The 18,753-nt window shown below is 44.8% G+C and overlaps 1 protein-coding gene and 1 pseudogene across 4 annotated transcripts; both read right to left on the reverse strand.

Moving 5' to 3' along the window:
* Nucleotides 1-149: 149 nt before the first annotated feature.
* Nucleotides 150-15,125, reverse strand: LOC112214593 (RNA-binding protein 4B). Of its 4 annotated transcripts, XM_024373467.2 has the most exons (9): nucleotides 14,685-15,125; nucleotides 14,169-14,305; nucleotides 12,491-12,641; nucleotides 11,933-12,137; nucleotides 11,354-11,481; nucleotides 10,138-11,099; nucleotides 6,817-6,888; nucleotides 3,365-6,549; nucleotides 150-1,886 (listed from the first exon to the last, which is right to left on the reverse strand). In XM_024373467.2, exons 3-8 carry the CDS (start codon nucleotides 12,632-12,634, stop codon nucleotides 6,213-6,215), a joined length of 1,848 nt encoding a protein of 615 aa, XP_024229235.1. In that variant the 5' UTR covers nucleotides 12,635-12,641; nucleotides 14,169-14,305; nucleotides 14,685-15,125; the 3' UTR covers nucleotides 150-1,886; nucleotides 3,365-6,212. The 4 variants fall into 4 exon arrangements, with proteins under 4 accessions (XP_024229235.1, XP_024229234.2, XP_024229237.2 ...); XM_024373466.2 differs by lacking the exons at nucleotides 14,169-14,305; nucleotides 14,685-15,125 and having other exon boundaries at nucleotides 11,354-11,460; XM_024373469.2 differs by lacking the exons at nucleotides 6,817-6,888; nucleotides 14,169-14,305; nucleotides 14,685-15,125 and having other exon boundaries at nucleotides 11,354-11,460.
* Nucleotides 14,309-18,413, reverse strand: LOC112214595 (annotated as a pseudogene).
* Nucleotides 18,414-18,753: the final 340 nt, after the last annotated feature.

The raw sequence follows: 18,753 nt of genomic DNA on the forward strand, positions 1-18,753 counted from the left end.
AATACCATCAAACAAAGTGATCTAGGCCTACAGTATTACATTTTTAATCACAAAAATAGCATTAAAAGGTGTATAGCACTGCTTTATTGCCATATGTGCTATAAACTTTTAAAATGAGCCTAATTATGTTTAATAAGAAAATTAAAAAGTTTATTTTAAAATAATCATTTATTTGGTACAACCATGCAGACGGTACAGTGCCTCGAGACATAAGCAATGCAAGGAGTATACATAAGTATATGAAATTTGGTTATTCATTGTCATAATACATTTCAGGTGACATTTTCATGGTGCAAAGTCTTGCAAAAACAAAACTCAATCTGGCATTGTGATTAAATTAGACTTCTCAAGCATTGTGTGTTATAAAAAGGACACTATTCATGCATTGCTCAGCATACTAAACCCTAGTTAGATAATCACTTTTATAATGCACATTGTTGAAAACAAATGTATAACACTGCTGGATTATGAGTTTTACAATATTTTCTGGCATCTTTGCACCATTAAAATGTCCCCCTTCATCTCCTTGAAGCATGCTGATTATTTGCACTTGTTTTTCCCTGTAAATGCACTTGAAGTACCAAATTACTCAACATTGATATTTGCAAAAACAATCCAGTTCGGCATACGAAAATGCTCTTTCTCCCTAAAAAAATGTCTCCTCCAATAACTCTATAAGAACATAGTTATTAGATAACAATTGAGGTAACAGTTTACATTAGGTTGCCTTTATATCGTAGGACTATAAATAGTATCTTCCTTAACCAGATGAAATCGCACACCATTACACTGTAACTACACTTGACTTGCCCCAGATTCTTAATTAAGTCAACTTAGGAACAAGTCCTTGCATGTGAGAATATAATATTTGATGTGACTAGGTAGTATTTGGGCAGCAATGTTAAGTGTGATAGACAGTTGACTGGCGACTACCCTGGGGGCAAAACTGTGGCCCAATTCCAATTCTCCCCGATCTCCTTGAAGTGTGCACTCGTTCACTCCATGAAAATATTGAGATTGGTATTAGATATACGGTATACTCTGTCTAGAACAATCCAATGCTCCCCCCGAGGGGGAGTGGACAAACGCACATTTCAGGAAAGAGGGGCGAAATTTGGAATTGAGATTCTATTGGTAAGGCAGCATTTCTGGCTTCCCTGTCCTGTGTTGTGCAGCGCGAGGTAGAGCAGGACAGGAGCAGTGATGAAAGGCTGCAGCCATATGGTTACCAGTCAGTGTGAGCTAATAGGGAGCAGGCCAGGGGGAATTCAGAAATACAAAGCTGACTGCATTTGCTCAAGCACTAGTCAGACTCCACACATCCACATCTGAGAGGAAAAGGGGACTATGTGGGGGGGGGGCACATCCTCATTAGTTATTTGAGTTAGTCCATTTTGTGCCGGGGCAATACTGTAGTTTGAATGCTCAGAGGAGAGATTGGTGGTGAACCTTTTAACATTGTAGTCAATCTTATCAAGAGCGATTTACAGGAGCAGTTAGAGTTAAGTGCCTTGCTCAAGGGCATAGACAGATTTTTCACCTAGTCAGCTCGGGGGGTTTGAACCACAGACCTTCCGGTTACTGGCCCACCACTCTTAACCCACCCACTTCCTTTCCTTGAGCCACCATTTTTTTAAACATCTAGATTACTTTTCTCCTCTAAGATCAGGACAGAATGGGTTTAAGGGAACAGGCAGGGATCAGAGCCGGAGATCCCTACATTACCAACGCAGCTTCCTTCCATCCATCCTTCATTCTTTTCAGTGGTGAAGCAGACAGAGGCAGGAAGACCACGCCCTCTCCCTGTCAAGTCTCTGCCCGCCAGCAACGCACCTCTCGGCTGCCCAGTGAACACGTTGGGGGACAAGTGTGTGTGTTCGGCCATCCTAACAGAGGGAGATTCTTAACAGATACACACATTTATACAGAACAACAAACAAGTAGAGCCGGTTGGAAGTGAAGAGAAATAGTCCCCGTACCAAAGAAATCCTATAAGAGTCCTGAGATTGCAGTGAATCTGCAGGTAGTTAACCCTTACTGGGCTCGTCTGTCTTATAGGACATTTTTGATAGGGACATTTTTTAACTGTGTTAAAAAAAACATGAATGTTATTCTTCAGAGGGAGGTTAATTTATTGGCTTTATTAGAGTCTTGAATTTATTGATTAAACTGCAAGGAGCTGGTGGTGTTGGTAGTGAACAGTGATTAACCCCCATACAATCATGGCAAACCCATCATCACAGTTTTTGCAAAGCAAAAACTCTCCCTACAAAGTCTGTTTTATGAATACCAAAGATGGTGGATAAACAAGAGTTGACTCTGGCCGCTAACCATTTTACAATAATGGTCAAGGGTTCCTGTTTGTGTAAGTGGGATTTTTCATCTCTCGCGTGAGCATGCTTTTCCCGCACGAGCCCAGTTCCTCCATATAGGTTGCATTCCCTTGCATGCATCAACCGATGTTTGCGTGCCACGTCATCGACTGACTGATTGCTATAACAAAATTCAAGTATGAGCTAATCACATTACCTATCCAGGCGTTGTAGGATAAGGTATGCATCATCAACGCCTGTGCAGAGGCACGCGGCCAATGTCTGGCACGTGAGAAAGGGAACAACTGGCTTTAGTCTATTTATTGTCCCCCTCTCACTTGCCCCGACCAACCAGAAAAAAAATGAGCCAGTGAGATTTCTTTGCCCCGATTAGAAGAAAAAAAATTAGGGAGTGGAGTGTCTCGCTTTCTCTACCGTTGCTGGTAATACTCTTACCAGCCAAGCGACCCCACTAGGCCACCATACACTGTGTCCATTGTCATTCACTAGGTCTCTATAGCTACAGCCCTACCCAGGGGTGGGTGTGGCCAGCTGATCCGCAGCTAGAGCCACAGAACCCAGCCTAGATCCAAGATGGCAGCGGTGGAAGCGGAAAGCGTTGTGTACGGCGGACAGGCACAGAGGGATGGGTTGGGAGGAGGGGTGGCGAATACGGCGGTGTAGGAGTCACTAGCGGGGGGCAGGATGTGCCAAGCCTCAACACACCAACGACACCACACACTGGCTCACTCTATTAAACATGTAGTCACACACAAAAAGTAAAGCACACACACACATCAGCACGACAGAGAGAGACTGACGGAACAGTCCAAATGTAGGTGCTGCAAGGCGAGAGACGGGACAATTCACTGGAAGTCTGGTAGGAGACATCACAGCAGCAGTGAGCAGTGACCCCTCCCCAAGAGAAGCCCCCCTGCTTTGGCAATGTCAACGCAGGTGAGTGGGGAGCTACAGAGGGGTGGTGGTGATGGGAGTTTGGTCAAAGCACAGTCAGAGAAGGGGGGGGCGGGAGCGGTGCTTTGTTTCATTACCTTGGTGGAGTAGATTTGAGTTCCCACTTCCCATTTGCCTGCGCGACGTTTATTGTCTTCCCCCTCTCACCTCACACGCTTGGCTGTGTCTGGATGGCCGGGGACCTATTTCAGTTGACATAGTTAGTCGGTATGTACAGGGCTTTGGATATAGAGCACAGTGACACATGCACGTCTAGAACAGAAGTCACTGGGGACAGACATTGTTGGGTGTTGTGGTTGGGTAGGAGCAAGCCCAACAGATCAAAATGCTACAGATGGAGCCATTCTATCTGTGTGCCTCTCTCCAGCTCTCAGATGCTGTGTGTGTGTGTCCGCCATTGGTAAACAAGGAATCATCTGCAAACGAGTAATGTGCGCTACTCGGTTCAACATTGAGCCTGCAATTAAAATGTTATAAAATCGACACAAAGTGGCAATCAAAAAAGATCAGAGGTCATGGAAACGGTTTTCAGACATGAGCGCATGGTAACAGCAGCCTTGTTGGGATACCAGTGAGAGGTTATATCCCAATGATCCCTTTCTTCCTGAAGTGTACACTCGTTCACTACTTCTTACACATCTAAATCGCATTGGATTAGTGGATGCATGGGCTAGAGGGTGTTTCCATCATATTTCTTATACAAGTCCTTTCCTCTCAAATTAGTGAAGGGATGTGAACAAGTGCACAATTGAGAAAAAAAAGAAGATATTATTGGGACACACCCGGAGCCTGTCTGTGCTGTAGTCCTACAGAGTTCGAGTGAGGCTGGAAAGAGAGGCCGACCCCAGACTAGACTTACCCCATCCACCGAGGCAGACTAGGGGGGGGGGGAAGCACACACTGACGCTACTCCTCATTTTCTCTGCCACCCTGGTCCCCAGTCACATGGGTCTGGTCATTACAACAAGGAGAAACAGGAAGGAGTGAAAAATACAAAAAAATAAAAACATCTGAAACGCTCAGGCCCCTCCCCCCCACTAGTCAGAAACATTCTTTATTTAAAAAACGGTGGGCATGTATAGTGTACATATTAAAAAGCATGCCGGTTTAATTGTTTATTTTTTTTTTTAAAGACAAAAAAAAGGCAAAATAAAAAACATGGTCAGACACAAGGCAAGCAATAAGAATAAAAAAATACTTGTTTTTGTTGTGACCATCGAGATTTCACAGGAGATGCAACCGTGTGTGCGTTGGTATGTATGAGAGACGGAGAGAGAATATGCAACATAAAAAGCTACATCACTACAACCACAAGGCGAAAGGGCAGTGGGGTACGGGGGTAGTGAGTCGTCTTACAATGGGGGTGCACGGACACGTCGGGGGGCGGGCGACTGAAAGATACTGCTCCACCTGTCATCATACCATCGGTGCGAAGGTCACCGCACCACTAAAAAAAAAAAAAAAAAAAAAATTATCACATCACATTATCTTAACCCTCCACCTCAGATTTTTTTTTTTTTTTACATTTACATTTTTAAAAACTGCCATTAGAAAAAAAAGCACTTCAAAAAAAGGAGCTATTCCCTCCACTAAATGCACTTCACGCAACGCTCAGGCACAACGTCAAGCCCACTGAAACTCATGGTTCTCTAGCTAAAAAGTCTAAAACGTTGACTTGTTTATAAATCCACCAAACAGTTCATATATACATGATCTGAGGGGTTAGAATGTACTCGTCGACCCCACAACCACTTACAAAAAAAAAAAACATACTTCAAAAGGCCTCAAAATATACTGATGCAGCAAGACACTATTAGTATAGTACATCATCTTTGTCACTAAAATGTGGCATTCTCCAAACTCCTGACCAGGGTTGGGGTCCATTCCATTTCAGGAAGTAAATTGACTGATTTGAATTCAAATGGAATGGATGCCAACCCTGCAACTGACACCAATTTATATACTGGATGGATAGAAAGCAGACAATTAATATTCTCAATCCTAATCTCAATCCTAATCTCAATCCTAATCTCATCATCAGAGGTAGGTATAGATAGCCTGGTGAAACCTGACAATGTGGAATCCTCCATTGTTTCAGTGATGAGCACAGCATTCAATCTAGTTTAACCAGGCTACGGTATAGATGGGAGTAAAAGAGGGCAGAAATGTAGCAGTGTCTTTCAGTGTTCTGGTTGCAGCGGGGTGAGGGGAGGGATGAGGCTGGGTAGGTAGAATGTAGTTCTAAAATAATAGTGTGGCTGTGGTCTGTGCCCTCGCGTCCCCCAGGGTTGCACTCGTGAGGGAACCGGACAGTGTGAATTACATTGAAACAGAAAGCCAACATCTCTCTCGCTCTCGCACACCACAGTCCCGACGCATGCAAGACACACAGACCCCTCCAACCCTGGACCTTCACAACAAACCACAGTGCAGTTTCAATACATTCATATCGTTAAAATCAAAGCTAGAAATATTTCTGTTGAACTAGTGGAGAGATTAGCTAACTCACTGAATCACTGTAAATGATCACTCTTGAAGGCAATGAAAATGTATGACGGTTCTCAGTCTATTTCACACACTTTAAAAGGCAATAGAAATCACTACTAAAAAAAGCCAACGGTATGTGGCGGGTAAGAGCTCATTTTCCCCCTTTTCACTGCACTGTGTGTGTGGTATCAGGACCACGGTTGGGGTTTAGATGCTTGGGTGTTTATCCATTGACTACAGTAAAAACTAATACCAAACCAAGTCCACACACAAAAACACTAATTCCCACACAGATACACATCCAGAGACACACACAGATATATATATACCTCCACACACAGATACACACAGCCGCTGAGAGAAAGGAAGGGTACGAGGGTGGTATACGGGTTGTGTGCGGTGGGGTGGCAGAGGAGGTGTGAGCGAGGGAGGTGTGGACTATCGGAACGGGGGCTCAGGCGTGTGAAGGGAGAGTTCGGGGGCTCGGCGGAGGACGGCCTCCTTGCGGTTCGGTGGCGGCGGCAGCGGCGACTCATACACTCTGGGCACTGCCACCATAGCGGAGGCGGGCACCACTGGCCTGAGGGCGGAGTCCAGCGCCGTGACGTGACCGGGCTGGCCGTGGTGGTGGGCGTGGCCCGCAATGGCGTGGGCAGGGATGGCGGCCATGGCATGGTGGTTGGGAGGTGGGTAGGCGTACTGGAGCTGTTGGAGTTGCTGGTACTGCTGGAGTTGCTGGTACTGTTGGTACTGCTGGTAATACTCTGCATAGTACCTGGGGGAGAGGAGAGAGAAAGGAGGAAGGGGAAATGGAGGGGGGTAGAGGGGGAGAAAGGAACGGACAGAGGGAAGGAGAAAAAGGAGTAAAGAGGGAGGGAAGTTAGGCGTGGGAAAAAGAGGAAAGGAGAGGGGGGAGGGAGACAGACAGACAAGAGGGTTTTGGGTTATATACTAGGGATTGTATGTTAGTCTTTTACACACAAGGTTTCAAGTGGGGGTACAGAGTCTTTTCGGGGGGCGATAGGTAGGGTAGATAGCGTACTGTAACTGCTGCAGCTGCTGGTACTGTTGGTGCTGTTGTTGGTAGTACTCAGCATACTGTTGGTACTGCTCTCTAAGATACACACGGAGGGAGGGAGGGGGGACAGATTTTAGATCATGTACCAGTAGGGAACAGGCTTTCAGAGAATGTGCAAGGGGTTGGTTAAATTAAAACAAGCCTCTGAAGGCAATGAAGGATAACGTAGCGTATGTCCACTACCACTCCTGAAGTCTGAACATCAGGAGGGGTCATGTAGTGGAATAGGAGAGAGAGTGCAGTACACTGGGAAATGTCAGAGAGGATTCAATAAGGAGAGAGATGAGTTAAGTGCTCCTAAAACCATTGGGGCCCTAACTTCCATAGAAGTCAAATGTCACTGAGCCACGCATTGATGTAAACGTGAGACTAAGTGAAGAGTCGACTTAAAATGGAAATTAGGATTCGCCTAATTACTGTAACTGCTGGAGCTGCTGGTACTGTTGGTGCTGTTGTTGGTAGTACTCAGCGTACTGTTGACACTGGTCTCTAAGATACACACGGAGGGAGGGAGACAGAGAGTGTTTCAGATCATCTACTAGCAGGGAATAGAAGTATTTTCACACAAAAAGAACAGGCTTTCAGAAAATGCACAAGGGGTAAAGCGAGTCTTTGATTGCAATGAAGGCTAATGTATTGAACAATTCTGGTACGTACAGGACCAGTCAAAAGTTTGGACACATACTCATACCAGGGTTTTTACATTTATTTACTCATTTCTACATTGTAGACATCAAAACAATGAAATAACACATATGGAATCATGTAGTAACCAAAGAAGTGTTAATACCTCTTAAGTCGAGCCCCTACTTTTTCGAACATTCTGTTAAAAAAATCGCGCAACATTTCGGCGTCCTGCTACTCATGCCAGGAATATAGTATATGCATATGATTCGTATGTGTGGATAGAAAACACTCACGTTTCTAAAACTGGTTAAATCACCGCTGTGACTATAACAGAGCGTCTGTTTCATCGAAAAGCGCAAGAAAAACTGATCACTGAAAAAAATATCCATGCGCCACTTGCATGTATTGTTCAAGGGGCACGAAATTAAATGGGGCCGAGATTGCAAGTCCTACAGCTTCCACACGATGTCACCAGTCTTGTCAATTGCCTTCTCGTTGTTTCTTGGTCAAACGAGGAAGAGAGACCACTTTCCATCCGGTCTCCGACAGGAAGTTTTGGAAGAGAGATTTATTTTGGGTATATATGGACCGATTTAATCGAAAAAAAGATGCCAGGATAGTGATGTTTATGGGACATATAGGAGTGCCAACAAAGAAGCTCGTCCAAGGTAATGAAAGTTTTATATTTTATTTCTGCTATTTGTGTAGCGCCGGCTACGCTAATTCTTTTGTTTACGTCGCCTTCAGGTATTTCGGGGTGTTGCATGCTATCAGATAATAGCTTCTCATGCTTTCGCCGAAAAGCATTTTAATAATCTGACTTGTTGGCTAGATTCACAACGAGTGTAGCTTTAATTCAGTGCCATGCATGTGTGTTTTGATGAACGTTTGAGTTTTAACGAGTGCCATTACCATTTGGCGTAGCACATTTGCATTTGCTGATGGCTAGATGAGACATCTGCGTCTCAGGTCGACGCAAGAGGTTAAACAAATAAAATATATTTTATATTTGAGATTGTTCAAAGTAGCAATTCTTTGCCTAGATGACAGCTCTGCACACTCTTGGTATTCTCTCAACCAGCTTCATGAGTCACCTGGAATGCATTCCAACTAGCGGGTGGGCCTTGTTAAAAGTTAATTTGTGGAATTCTTTTCCTTCTTAATGTGTCAACTGACATCCTTACCATGTCAGTTGTTGTGACATGGTAGGGGTGGTATACAGAAGAACGCCCTAATTTGTAACAGCTTAAATAAGCAAAGACAAACGACAGTCCATCATTACTTTAAGACATGGAGGTCCGTCAATAATGAAAATGTCAAGAACGTTAAAAGTTTCCTCAAGCGCAGTCGCAAAAACCATCAAGCGCTGTGATGAAACTGGCTCTCATAAGGACCGCCACAGGAAAGGAAGACCCAGAGTTACATCTGCTGCAGAGGATAAGTTCATTAGAGTTACCAGCCTCAGAAATTGCAACCCAAATAAAATGCTTCAGAGCTCATGTAACAGGCACATCTCAACATCAACTGTTCAGAGGAGACTGCGTGAATCAGGCCTTTATGGTCGAATTGCTGCAAAGAAATCACTACTAAAGGACACCAATAAGAAGAAGAGACTTGCTTGGGCCAAGAAACACGAGCAATGGACATTAGACCGGTGGAAATATGTCCTTTGGTCTGATGAGTCCAAATTTGAGATTTTTGGTTCCAACCGCCGGGTCTTTGTGAAACACAAAGTAGGTAAACTGAAGATTTCCGCATGTGTGGTTCCCACCGTGAAGCATGGAGGAGGTGGGATGGTGCTATCTGTGATTTATTTAGAATTCAAGGCACACTTAACCAGCATGGCTACCACAGCATTCTGCAGCGATACGCCATCCCATCTGGTTTGAGATTCGTAGGACTATAATTTATTTTTCAACAGGACAATGACACAAGAAGGAGAGTGATGGAGTGCTGCATCAGATGACCTGGCATCCACAATCACCCAACCTCAACCCAATTGAGATGGTTTGGACCGCAGAGTGAAGGAAAAGCAGCCAACAAGTGCTCAGGATGTGGGAACTCCTTCAAGACTGTTGGAAAAGCATTCCCTATGAAGCTGGTAGAGAGAATGCCAAGAGTGTACAAAGCTGTCATCAAGGCAAATGGTGGCTACTTTGAAGAATCTCAAATCTAAAATATATTTTGATTTGTTTAAACACTTTTTTTGGTTACTACCTGATTCCATATTCCATGTGTTATTTCATAGTTGAGGTCTTCACTATTATTCTACAATGTAGAAAATAGTCAAACTAAAGAGAAACCCTTGAATAACTAAGTGTGTCTAAACATTTGCCTAGTTCTGTATGTCCACTTCCACTCCTGAAGCCTGAGAACAGACGAAGCTTTGCAGTGAGAGGGTAATGTACTGAGAAAGGAGTGCTTATGGTGTCGAGTGCAATGCATTGGGGAGGATCAGAGAGGATTAAACATTCCTACAACCATTGGGGAGAATACAAATCTCTACTGAAATCAAATGTCACTCAGTCCTGCACTGATGTCAATGGGACACTAAATTGTTACTTAAAGTGGAAATCTGGATACACCCCATAGAGCGTAAAGTAAACTAAATTGTGAATGAGGGTCAAATAGGATTTGATAAGGAGAAAGTGCTAGTACCTAGTCATGGGGTCCTCCGCAGCCTCCGCTTCCTCCTCTGCAGCTCGCCCAGCGGGGGTGGGGAGCAGCGGCCGGCGTTGCTTGGGCGCTCTCTGATACATGAAGGGCTTCATGACCGGGTCAGGCAGCAGGGACCCCGCGGAGCGCCTCAGGGGACTCCGGTCCCTTTCCCCGGACTTTGCCGCTTGGGCCGCCGCCGCATTCTGCTGCTCGGCCAGAACCTGCTGTCCCTGGGCGAAGTAGTGCTGCACCCTCGCCGCCTCAAAAATGGCCGCCGACGGGTCCGCCGACACGCTCATGGCTCCCATCCCCATGTGACCGTAGGCATGCTGGGCGCCCCCATAGAGCGCCGGTGCCAAGGCGTAGGCCTGGTTGATGGCAGCAGCGGTCGTAGGCATCTCTACGCCAGGGGCTGCCAGGTAGACGGCCCCTGGGTGGTGGTGGTGGTTGGCCATGGCATGCGCGTAGACGGGTGTGGAGTAGGCAGCGGCGGGGCTGGCAGCGATCTGACTGAGCTGACTGTAGAGGGCGGCGTGGCTGGGGTTCATGGACCTGGCGTACACCTGCGTGGCGCCCGCCTGCGTCAACGCCGCCGCCTGATTTGCTGCCTGGACTCCGTAGAGCTGATTGGCCACGTTGGCGCCGTAGACCTGCGTCGCCAGGGCACCGTACACTGCCTGGTTGACGGGGTTGCCGTCCGTCCGCGTGCCGGTGGTGTGGCCCGTCAGCGCCGCGTATGTGGGGTCAAAGGTCGAGGTGTTGTAGACAGAGTTGTGGACGCTCTGCTGGACCTGGAGGGGGAGGCCGGCTGCGGCGGCGGCGGCTGCAGCTAACACAGCAGCCTGGCTCTGGTACTGTTCCAGAGAGGGCTTCCCTACAGGGCACTCCCCAGCATAGTGGCCCTGCTTCCCACAGCTCACACAGGGGATCTTCCCAGTGGGGGTTTGCTTAGAGGGCTGTACCTGTAAGGATAAATAGACAAGACACAATCCCGTTAGCTTCGGGGGCATCTTTACTGAGATAAAACCAGATATACAATGCAGAGCGTTACGGGTACTGTAGTACACATAGAAATACAATCACTAGAACGGAAATATCCCTTCAGACCACAGCAATTTGGCCACACCCTTCACAGGTCCACTCAAAATGGCCACCGGTCCACCCATCAATCCCTTTCCCCATTCTATTTCTATGTCAGGGCATCGTGCTACAGCACCTTGGAGAGCTCCACGGAGAGCGGGCGTCCCTTGAAGGAGGTGCCATGGAGGGCCTCGATGGCCTGTAGAGCCTCCTCCTTATTCTCCATGTGCACAAAGGCGTATCCTGCAGAAGAGGAGAGCCTGGCTGTCATTGAGCGCAGGGACACCAGTTAGAACCACACCGGGCATGCCACACACACCTTAACGCTCTATACACACACATTTCTTAATGCTCTATACAATTATACACAGACTGTACCTGACTGTAATTCAAGTTGCATAATGAAGAAGCCCTAAACAGCTAAGAATACCTTGGATCTTAACTAGTTATCAATGGTACACGGTGCTTGAAGTGCACTGAAATAGGTGCCGGTACTCATTCTGGGTGCTGGAACTCTTTATATTTAGTTGCTAATACACATATTACAGCCAATATTCTATAAGAGGTACGGTACTTCCTTCAGCAGTAAAACATTTGAGGTGCAAGTTCTTCGTACCAGACAGCACCATCCGGCCCACTTCAGGCACTGGTGGACCAAAATGTACTGCACTATCTCCCTTCTGAGTACTCCTCCATGAGAAGGGACGAGACTCACCTTTGACCTTGTCGCACTCCAGTACTTTGCCGAAGGTCTGGAAGAGCTCCTGGAGATCCTCAGTGGTGCACATGCCCGACAGGTTGCCCACAAACACCTTGGTGGAGTGGAGCGGTCTGCCCCGGGACTCCTCCACCACCAGGTTCCTCCCACGGAACTCCCTGCCGTTCAGCTCACTGATGGCCCGCTCTGCAGCCCCCTCGCCCTGAGGAGCACATTACATTAGATTGCATTTCAAAATGTTAACTAAATAATAGGATCATTTTAGATCTTTAGATTTGAATGTTACATTAGAAAACAATGTGAGAAACACCCAATAAGGAAATTAATGTTGTACCGTATGGACTCAATGTAGCCTACAAAGTAACAACCAACATACAGTTCTGGAGTTCCCTCCCCATCATGGGTTTAAAAACATAGGATTGTTTGGTGTAAACTTCGCCTAGATGGAGTTAAGACCATTGTTAAGGCCATAAAGAACAGTCTGTGCAACCAAATATACACTTTAGGAGAATTGGGACATGCCTTAGTCCTCCCCATGGGATATCTATAACCTACCTGTAGGTGTACGAAGGCGAACTGTCGGAGAACACTGCAGCTGACCACCTGGCCATACGACTCAAAGATGGCCGACAGCTCCTCCTGGGTGGTGTCCAGAGCCAGGTTGCCCACGAAGAGCTTCACCGTGTTGCTCTTGTCCATTGTGGCGCTGGGGACACACCGATGCAGGCGCACACACGAGATACAGGCAGACAGACACAGACAGACAGACAAACAGAGGCACACACACAAGGGAGGGAGAGAGCAGACAAGTGAACATACTGAATACAACTTTCCTGAACTTCAACTTGTTGCTCTTGTCCACGGCGGTCACTGGAGAAACCAAATTACAACCATTCAGAGGGAGAAAGCAAAAGATGAGTAAATTAATGAAACCACAGGAGAAGAGGGGAAGGAAATGTGTCAAGAGATTTGACAGTTGACCACCATGCACAATAACTACAACGGCATGAATGTCAGATTGAAGACACCATATCGAGTTAGAATATGTTATTCTATGGATGACACCATAGAACCGTGGTTATGTTGCCTATTCTAGTCACAAGCAACAAGTTGACCTCACTTCCTACAGGTCAAGAAGCACTAAGCTACCCTATAGGTTTGTCAACAGCTTAGCCTGGGCCAGTTGCTATGCTAGCTGTAGATCAAATCAAATTGTATTGGTCACATACGCATATTCAGCAAATGTTATGGCGGGTGTAGCGAAACGCTTGTGTTCCTAGCTCCAACACCGCAGTAGTATCTAACAATTCACACAAATCTAAAAGTAAAATAATGGAATTAAGAAATATTAGGAAACGCAATGTCGGAGTGGCACTGACTAAAATACAGTAGAAACATTAAAATAGTAAAATAGTACATAAACATTAAAGTGACTAGTGTTCCATTATTAAAGCGATCGAAGAGCAACAAAAAAAAAAATAAGGAACTTGACACCACCAGAGTGACGTTTCTGTTCTCTGTACATACCAAGCACAACATGTATAGAATACTGAAAATGCTACAGTTATACATAGTAGCCTATCCGCTGAGATCACCTATATTTACAGTAACGTTAGTTTAAAAAGTTCAGATGATGGATCATCGCGTATGGAAACGATTTAATTTTTCTGATGACGCAGCAAGAGAAAATAAAAAATGTTTTGCTAGAAACATTGGGAATCTCCCGATCGATCACGATATTACAGAAATTTTACAAAAATGTGGTGCGGGTTTACATGATTTCGAAAGTCGCAGTTAAGACTGAGCCACCAGTTTTATTTAAAACCAGTAATCGACGGGGATATTTCATGTTTTGCTTGGTGTGACCGAAACTGAACAAACCTCGCGGCGAAAATGTGATCAAACCATTTTGATGCCAATTATCATCAACCCAATCTACAATTACACAAACAATACGCACATTGTATCGAGTGAATGGTGTTGGATTGGAGACATTACAAAACAATTTTACAGTTGAAGCGTTACAATAAGAGCATTTTTCTGCACTGGAATGGACATTCCGCGAGAGCGAAAATCTATTAAATGGTACGACAACCCGCTTTCCCTCTTTTGTCTCGTTGATTCTTCCGCTCTACGCGGATAAAACCTCATATTTCTACGCATCGTCGTTTGGTGTATTTTCCAGCGTTTGTAAAGAAATAAAATGAAAGAGATGGACAGACATCTTACTTACCTAAGCAGTGTCGTGTTTCAAAATGGTAGCGCCTGCTTCCGTTTTTTTAGAATGACGCGCATTTTTCACCAATGGGGAAGCTCGGGGCTTGCCACACTAGATCGCCGATTCTTCACAATAACGTTTGAACAGATAGGCTATTTAAAAAAAAAAGGGTTTATTACAAAAGTCAGTCATTTATCAATTCATATACAGGTTTCACTCAGTCCGAAGGGCAACTGGTGCCTTTTACTACAAGTCTGACTGAGAAAAGTAACAACAAAAAATCTCTACAACACTGGTTACAAATATTTTGATAAAATGATTGTGATATAAATCATACGACATTTGAGAGGTAAACCACAATCTCCCTTGGAGTTAACTGATATTTACACAGTAGAGCACTTGAGATAAGTATCAAAATTGTAATCAAACATAGAATGACAACATCCACATTGATATTACAAAACTATTCAAATTAGTCAACTACAACAGAATAGTCAGCATGGGATGTTTTGGCTTGAAATAAGAACATACATCCTATTCCTGTTGTGTTTCTTTAGTCTGTCATGAAAGGTTCCGGTCTCGGAAGAATTCGATATGGCATCTCAATAAAAAGGAAGATGACAGCTGAACAGACAATTCTTTGATCTCTCCTCCTCACTCTCCTACTTAACCTCTCTCCCACTCTCTCCGTGCAGTTTCAGTCAGTGTGCGACATCATCAACGACAGCCAGTGATGTTCACCATTCAGCGTAATTTTCACTAGGCAAAAAACAGAACACATGATGAACGGATAACCTGGACTTGTCCAATGAGATCTCATGTTGTTTTTGTTGCAAAACGTTTTGCTACATTGTGCATTAATGAATATGACCCAGGCATCTGGCATCACAGGTGAGCGGCAGGTGTCTCTGTGGTGGTCTTGCTGCGGCACCGTTCCCGGCCAGCGGTCGGTCCCTCTCCTCCCATAGTGTCACCACGTCACACGCACAGATCTGCTTGGCATTCTGGAACAGGACAGCAGAGCGAGCGATTATCCCACAGGCCAGTCTGTACCCAATGAGCACGGAGCAATAGATACACATACATTGACAGGGTCAGCACCTGCAAAGTCTAGACAATGAAGGCAACATGACACATGAAGTCACACAGGAATATACACAGAACACTTGTCACTAAGAGAAATTCCAAGAACCAATAGAATTGTATTTTAAAACGGTCAAATACAATTCATTAACTCCAACTCTGACTTACAGTTAGTCCACCTAACCGCTATCCTCATTTCTCCTCTACCATGAGATCACCTCTGCCTGGAGTTCCCGGTCAGTTTGGAGGGGGGGTGACCACTCCTTCCTAGGTCATCCTCCCCAGCATCCACCACCAGAGAACGACCAATCACATCCCACACCTGCAGGAAGTGACAGAGGAGGGGTCAGAGTGGACACTGTCAATGCCTGCATCCCAAATGGCACCGTATTCCCGATTTAGTGCACTACTTTTTCCCTGGTCAAAAGTAGTGCACTAAATGGGGAATAGGGTGCCAATTAGGACACAGACAATGTTGTTGGTACAACTGACCAGTGTGCTGTGCTCAGGATGTAATTGTGGCTAAACCTGCCCTCATCCTAGAATTAACGTTCTAGATTACTCATTTATCTCCATAGTGAGTCTAGTTGTAAATTCTTTAAATTGCGCATGCCTCAAACACCATGTACTAAATGTCTACACTATAATTACACTGTACTTGCCTGTGTAAGTACCATGTAAATACATAGGTTTTAGATCAGAAGGAGTAGGTGTGTGCACGTGTGTTACCTTTAGCTGAGGGTCCTTTTGTCTGAATGAGGCTCGGCCGTCTGGTCCAGCCACAATATTCCCCAGATCACCTACATGCTGGAAGAAAACACATTTTTGGATATAGAAACACATGGATATAGATATCACAGCCATGAATAGCATTTGACCAGTTAGAAAAGGTAAAAGGCAAAGATTATTTTTTTTAACCAATATCTGTCTAATCAATATCAGTCAATACCAATCCTATCATCTCTTTGAGACAGTAAAAAGTTACTTCCTGAGAGCATAACATCTCAGAAAGTACCCCAGTTTCACAAGGTAATGAAGCAGGACTATATATTGTAACCTACTCTGAGTGAAGGCAAGGAAACTGTACCCTGTCTGGGTCCTGCGAGGCGCCATGTTGTCTCCCATAGGGGTTATAGTGTTCTCCACAGCTGTACAAACACACACACAGAGAGAAACATGAGTTATCAGGTCCCATGATCCTCTGGGGCAAGCAGGTGCAACTGTGATATCATGAGCGACAGATCTAGCCAATGGTTCCTTTAATCGACTTTGAGGACGTACACACACACTACCTCTGGCAGTCCTGTGTGAGATCTCCTAGCGCGTGGACGTGGAGGCCGTGGGCACCAGGTCCCGTCGATCAAACAGCGCTCCTCAGACAGCTGCAGGAACCGCACCACCCCCTGAACAGGACCACTACCAACAATCATGGCTACCGCCGCACCCAAGTCTGATACACAGAGACACACAAACATTTGCATAGAGTACAGACTCACACATAAAGAGTAGACACACATTACACATATAGTAGAATACACAAATACAGATGCACATAGGCTGCCCCATACACCTGTGATTTAGGCCTACTAATAACTTCAATATTGGACATTAGTCTGTTAATATGTTCAGGCATTCTGAATTCACCAAGTAATTCACACACCTTCAGGCTGTTAGCTCCCGCCATAGGCCGTGGACACATTGGGATTTTGTATTCAGAGTATTTCGGATAGAGGCAATGCTTTTTCAATGAGAGTCATCCTTTGAGAGGTGAATGACAAGGAGATGGCTGTCCGACAAAAAACGCACAAATTTTTTTGACGGGCAATGAATGCAAGTAATATACAATTTCATCCGTGTCCGAAACGGATTAAACATGTCCGAAAGTATGTCTGCAGCCTTACCCTCTTCTGTTCCCCCAATGCCCTTGAGTACCGCCCTGCGTCCTGTGCTCTCTATGAGACCCTGCACCTCATTGGACGTCAGAGATGCCTCCACCAGAACCTCCTCCTTCCCCACGTCTATCCTCACCGACCGCACTCCTGTACTCAGAATAAAGGAGAGGTGAGAAAGAGGGCACGAGGAACACTGGAAAAAAAAAAAGAGAGAAAGAAAGAAAAGGGTGAGGAACCAAAACAGAGAGAGCGAAAAGCAATGAGGAGAACGCACAGAGATGAGGAATGAAGGAAAAGAGAGATTACTGCTGCCATGTGACCGGCTATGCTTTAGATGGCTTTTAGTGGATGAATCGTGGAATGCATGGAGGGGCCCTGTGGTTTCGTTCCAGTGTTAAGTATTTGAGCAAAAGCAAGAGCAGCCCCTGTATTGCTAACTAAATTGCAATGTACTGCACTAGGATGTAACAGTAATAGCTAAGTAAATAATAACATTCATAATTTGTTCTACTGTATTACTATTGGTATGCAGCCTAGGGGCAATGCCCCTAATTCACATTGAGTTGGGTGTGCACACTGTAGAAGAAGTGTAGTTCGTAGCCTACTACACTAATCAATTACTTGAGTGGTGGAATGGACAGGTAAAAATGCACCTGCCTGGTTTTCCCTCCAGCAGCTTGGATTGTCTCTGCACAACTGTCACATGTCATCTGCACTGCAAACTCCAGCTGTACAGAACAGAGAAATTAGATACAGCACGCAGTGAACTAGGTCCTCAGAGTACAGTACAGCCTGTATGGCTATATCTCTAAACGTTAAATTTAGCTACTTTAGTTTTGCACCAATACTGCGTTCCATATCATTTATTGACGATAGCTAAAGTAGGCCTACCAGGTACGATTTATGAAGTCACATGACTGATAGCTAGATTTTTCAGACAGTCCTGTTATTAATTTGTATAAACGGTATTGACTATTTAATATAGTCATTGAATCTTAGGGCTGGTCAATAAGCAATTGTTTACATTCAGTAGCCTACTGACACTCAGGATCGCAAAATTGACAATTTGTCGTTTGAAGAAAGCTTAACATCAGATTGTTCAAACCTTCGTATTTCTATCTGTGTCCATGTTTCTGCTACACGCAGTTGTCTGACCTATGATAACAAAATGTAATAGATAATCTCCTACTTTCCTCCAAACACAAAACGGGTGAAGGGCGCTGCCATCTTTACGAGGTCGGTAAACGGTATTTTGACCGTCACCGCCACCTAGTGTTAATTACAGTCACTGCATACATTTGGTGTTCACTTTTTATAATGTGAACGTGACAAGACAAGTAAACGTAATATGATGGGGGAGTGGACTGAGAATAGCAAATGGCACCCTATCCCCTATATACTGAAAGTAGTGCAATATATACAGTACCAGTCAAAAGTTTGGATACACCTACTCATTTAAGGTTTTTTCTTTATTTGTACTATTTTCTATATTGTAGAATAATAGTGAAGACATCAGAACTATGAAATAACACATATGGAATCATGTAGTAACCAAAAAAGTGTTAAACAAATCAAAAATATATTTTATATTTGAGATTCTTCAAAGTAGCAATTGCCTTGATGAC

This window comes from Oncorhynchus tshawytscha, linkage group LG09 (genome assembly GCF_018296145.1).
Source record: "Oncorhynchus tshawytscha isolate Ot180627B linkage group LG09, Otsh_v2.0, whole genome shotgun sequence".
Taxonomy (NCBI): domain Eukaryota; kingdom Metazoa; phylum Chordata; class Actinopteri; order Salmoniformes; family Salmonidae; genus Oncorhynchus; species Oncorhynchus tshawytscha.

Coding starts and splice junctions, on each gene's coding strand:
- LOC112214593 (XM_024373467.2), bottom strand. CDS start 12,634: ATGGACAAGAGCAACACGGTGAAGCTCTTCGTGGGCAACCTGGCTCTG. Junction 11,482..11,932: donor GGAGTGCGACAAGGTCAAAG/GTGAGTCTCGTC, acceptor GCTCAATGACAG/CCAGGCTCTCCTCTTCTGCA. Junction 6,889..10,137: donor GCGGAGGACCCCATGACTAG/GTACTAGCACTT, acceptor TGTGTATCTTAG/AGAGCAGTACCAACAGTATG.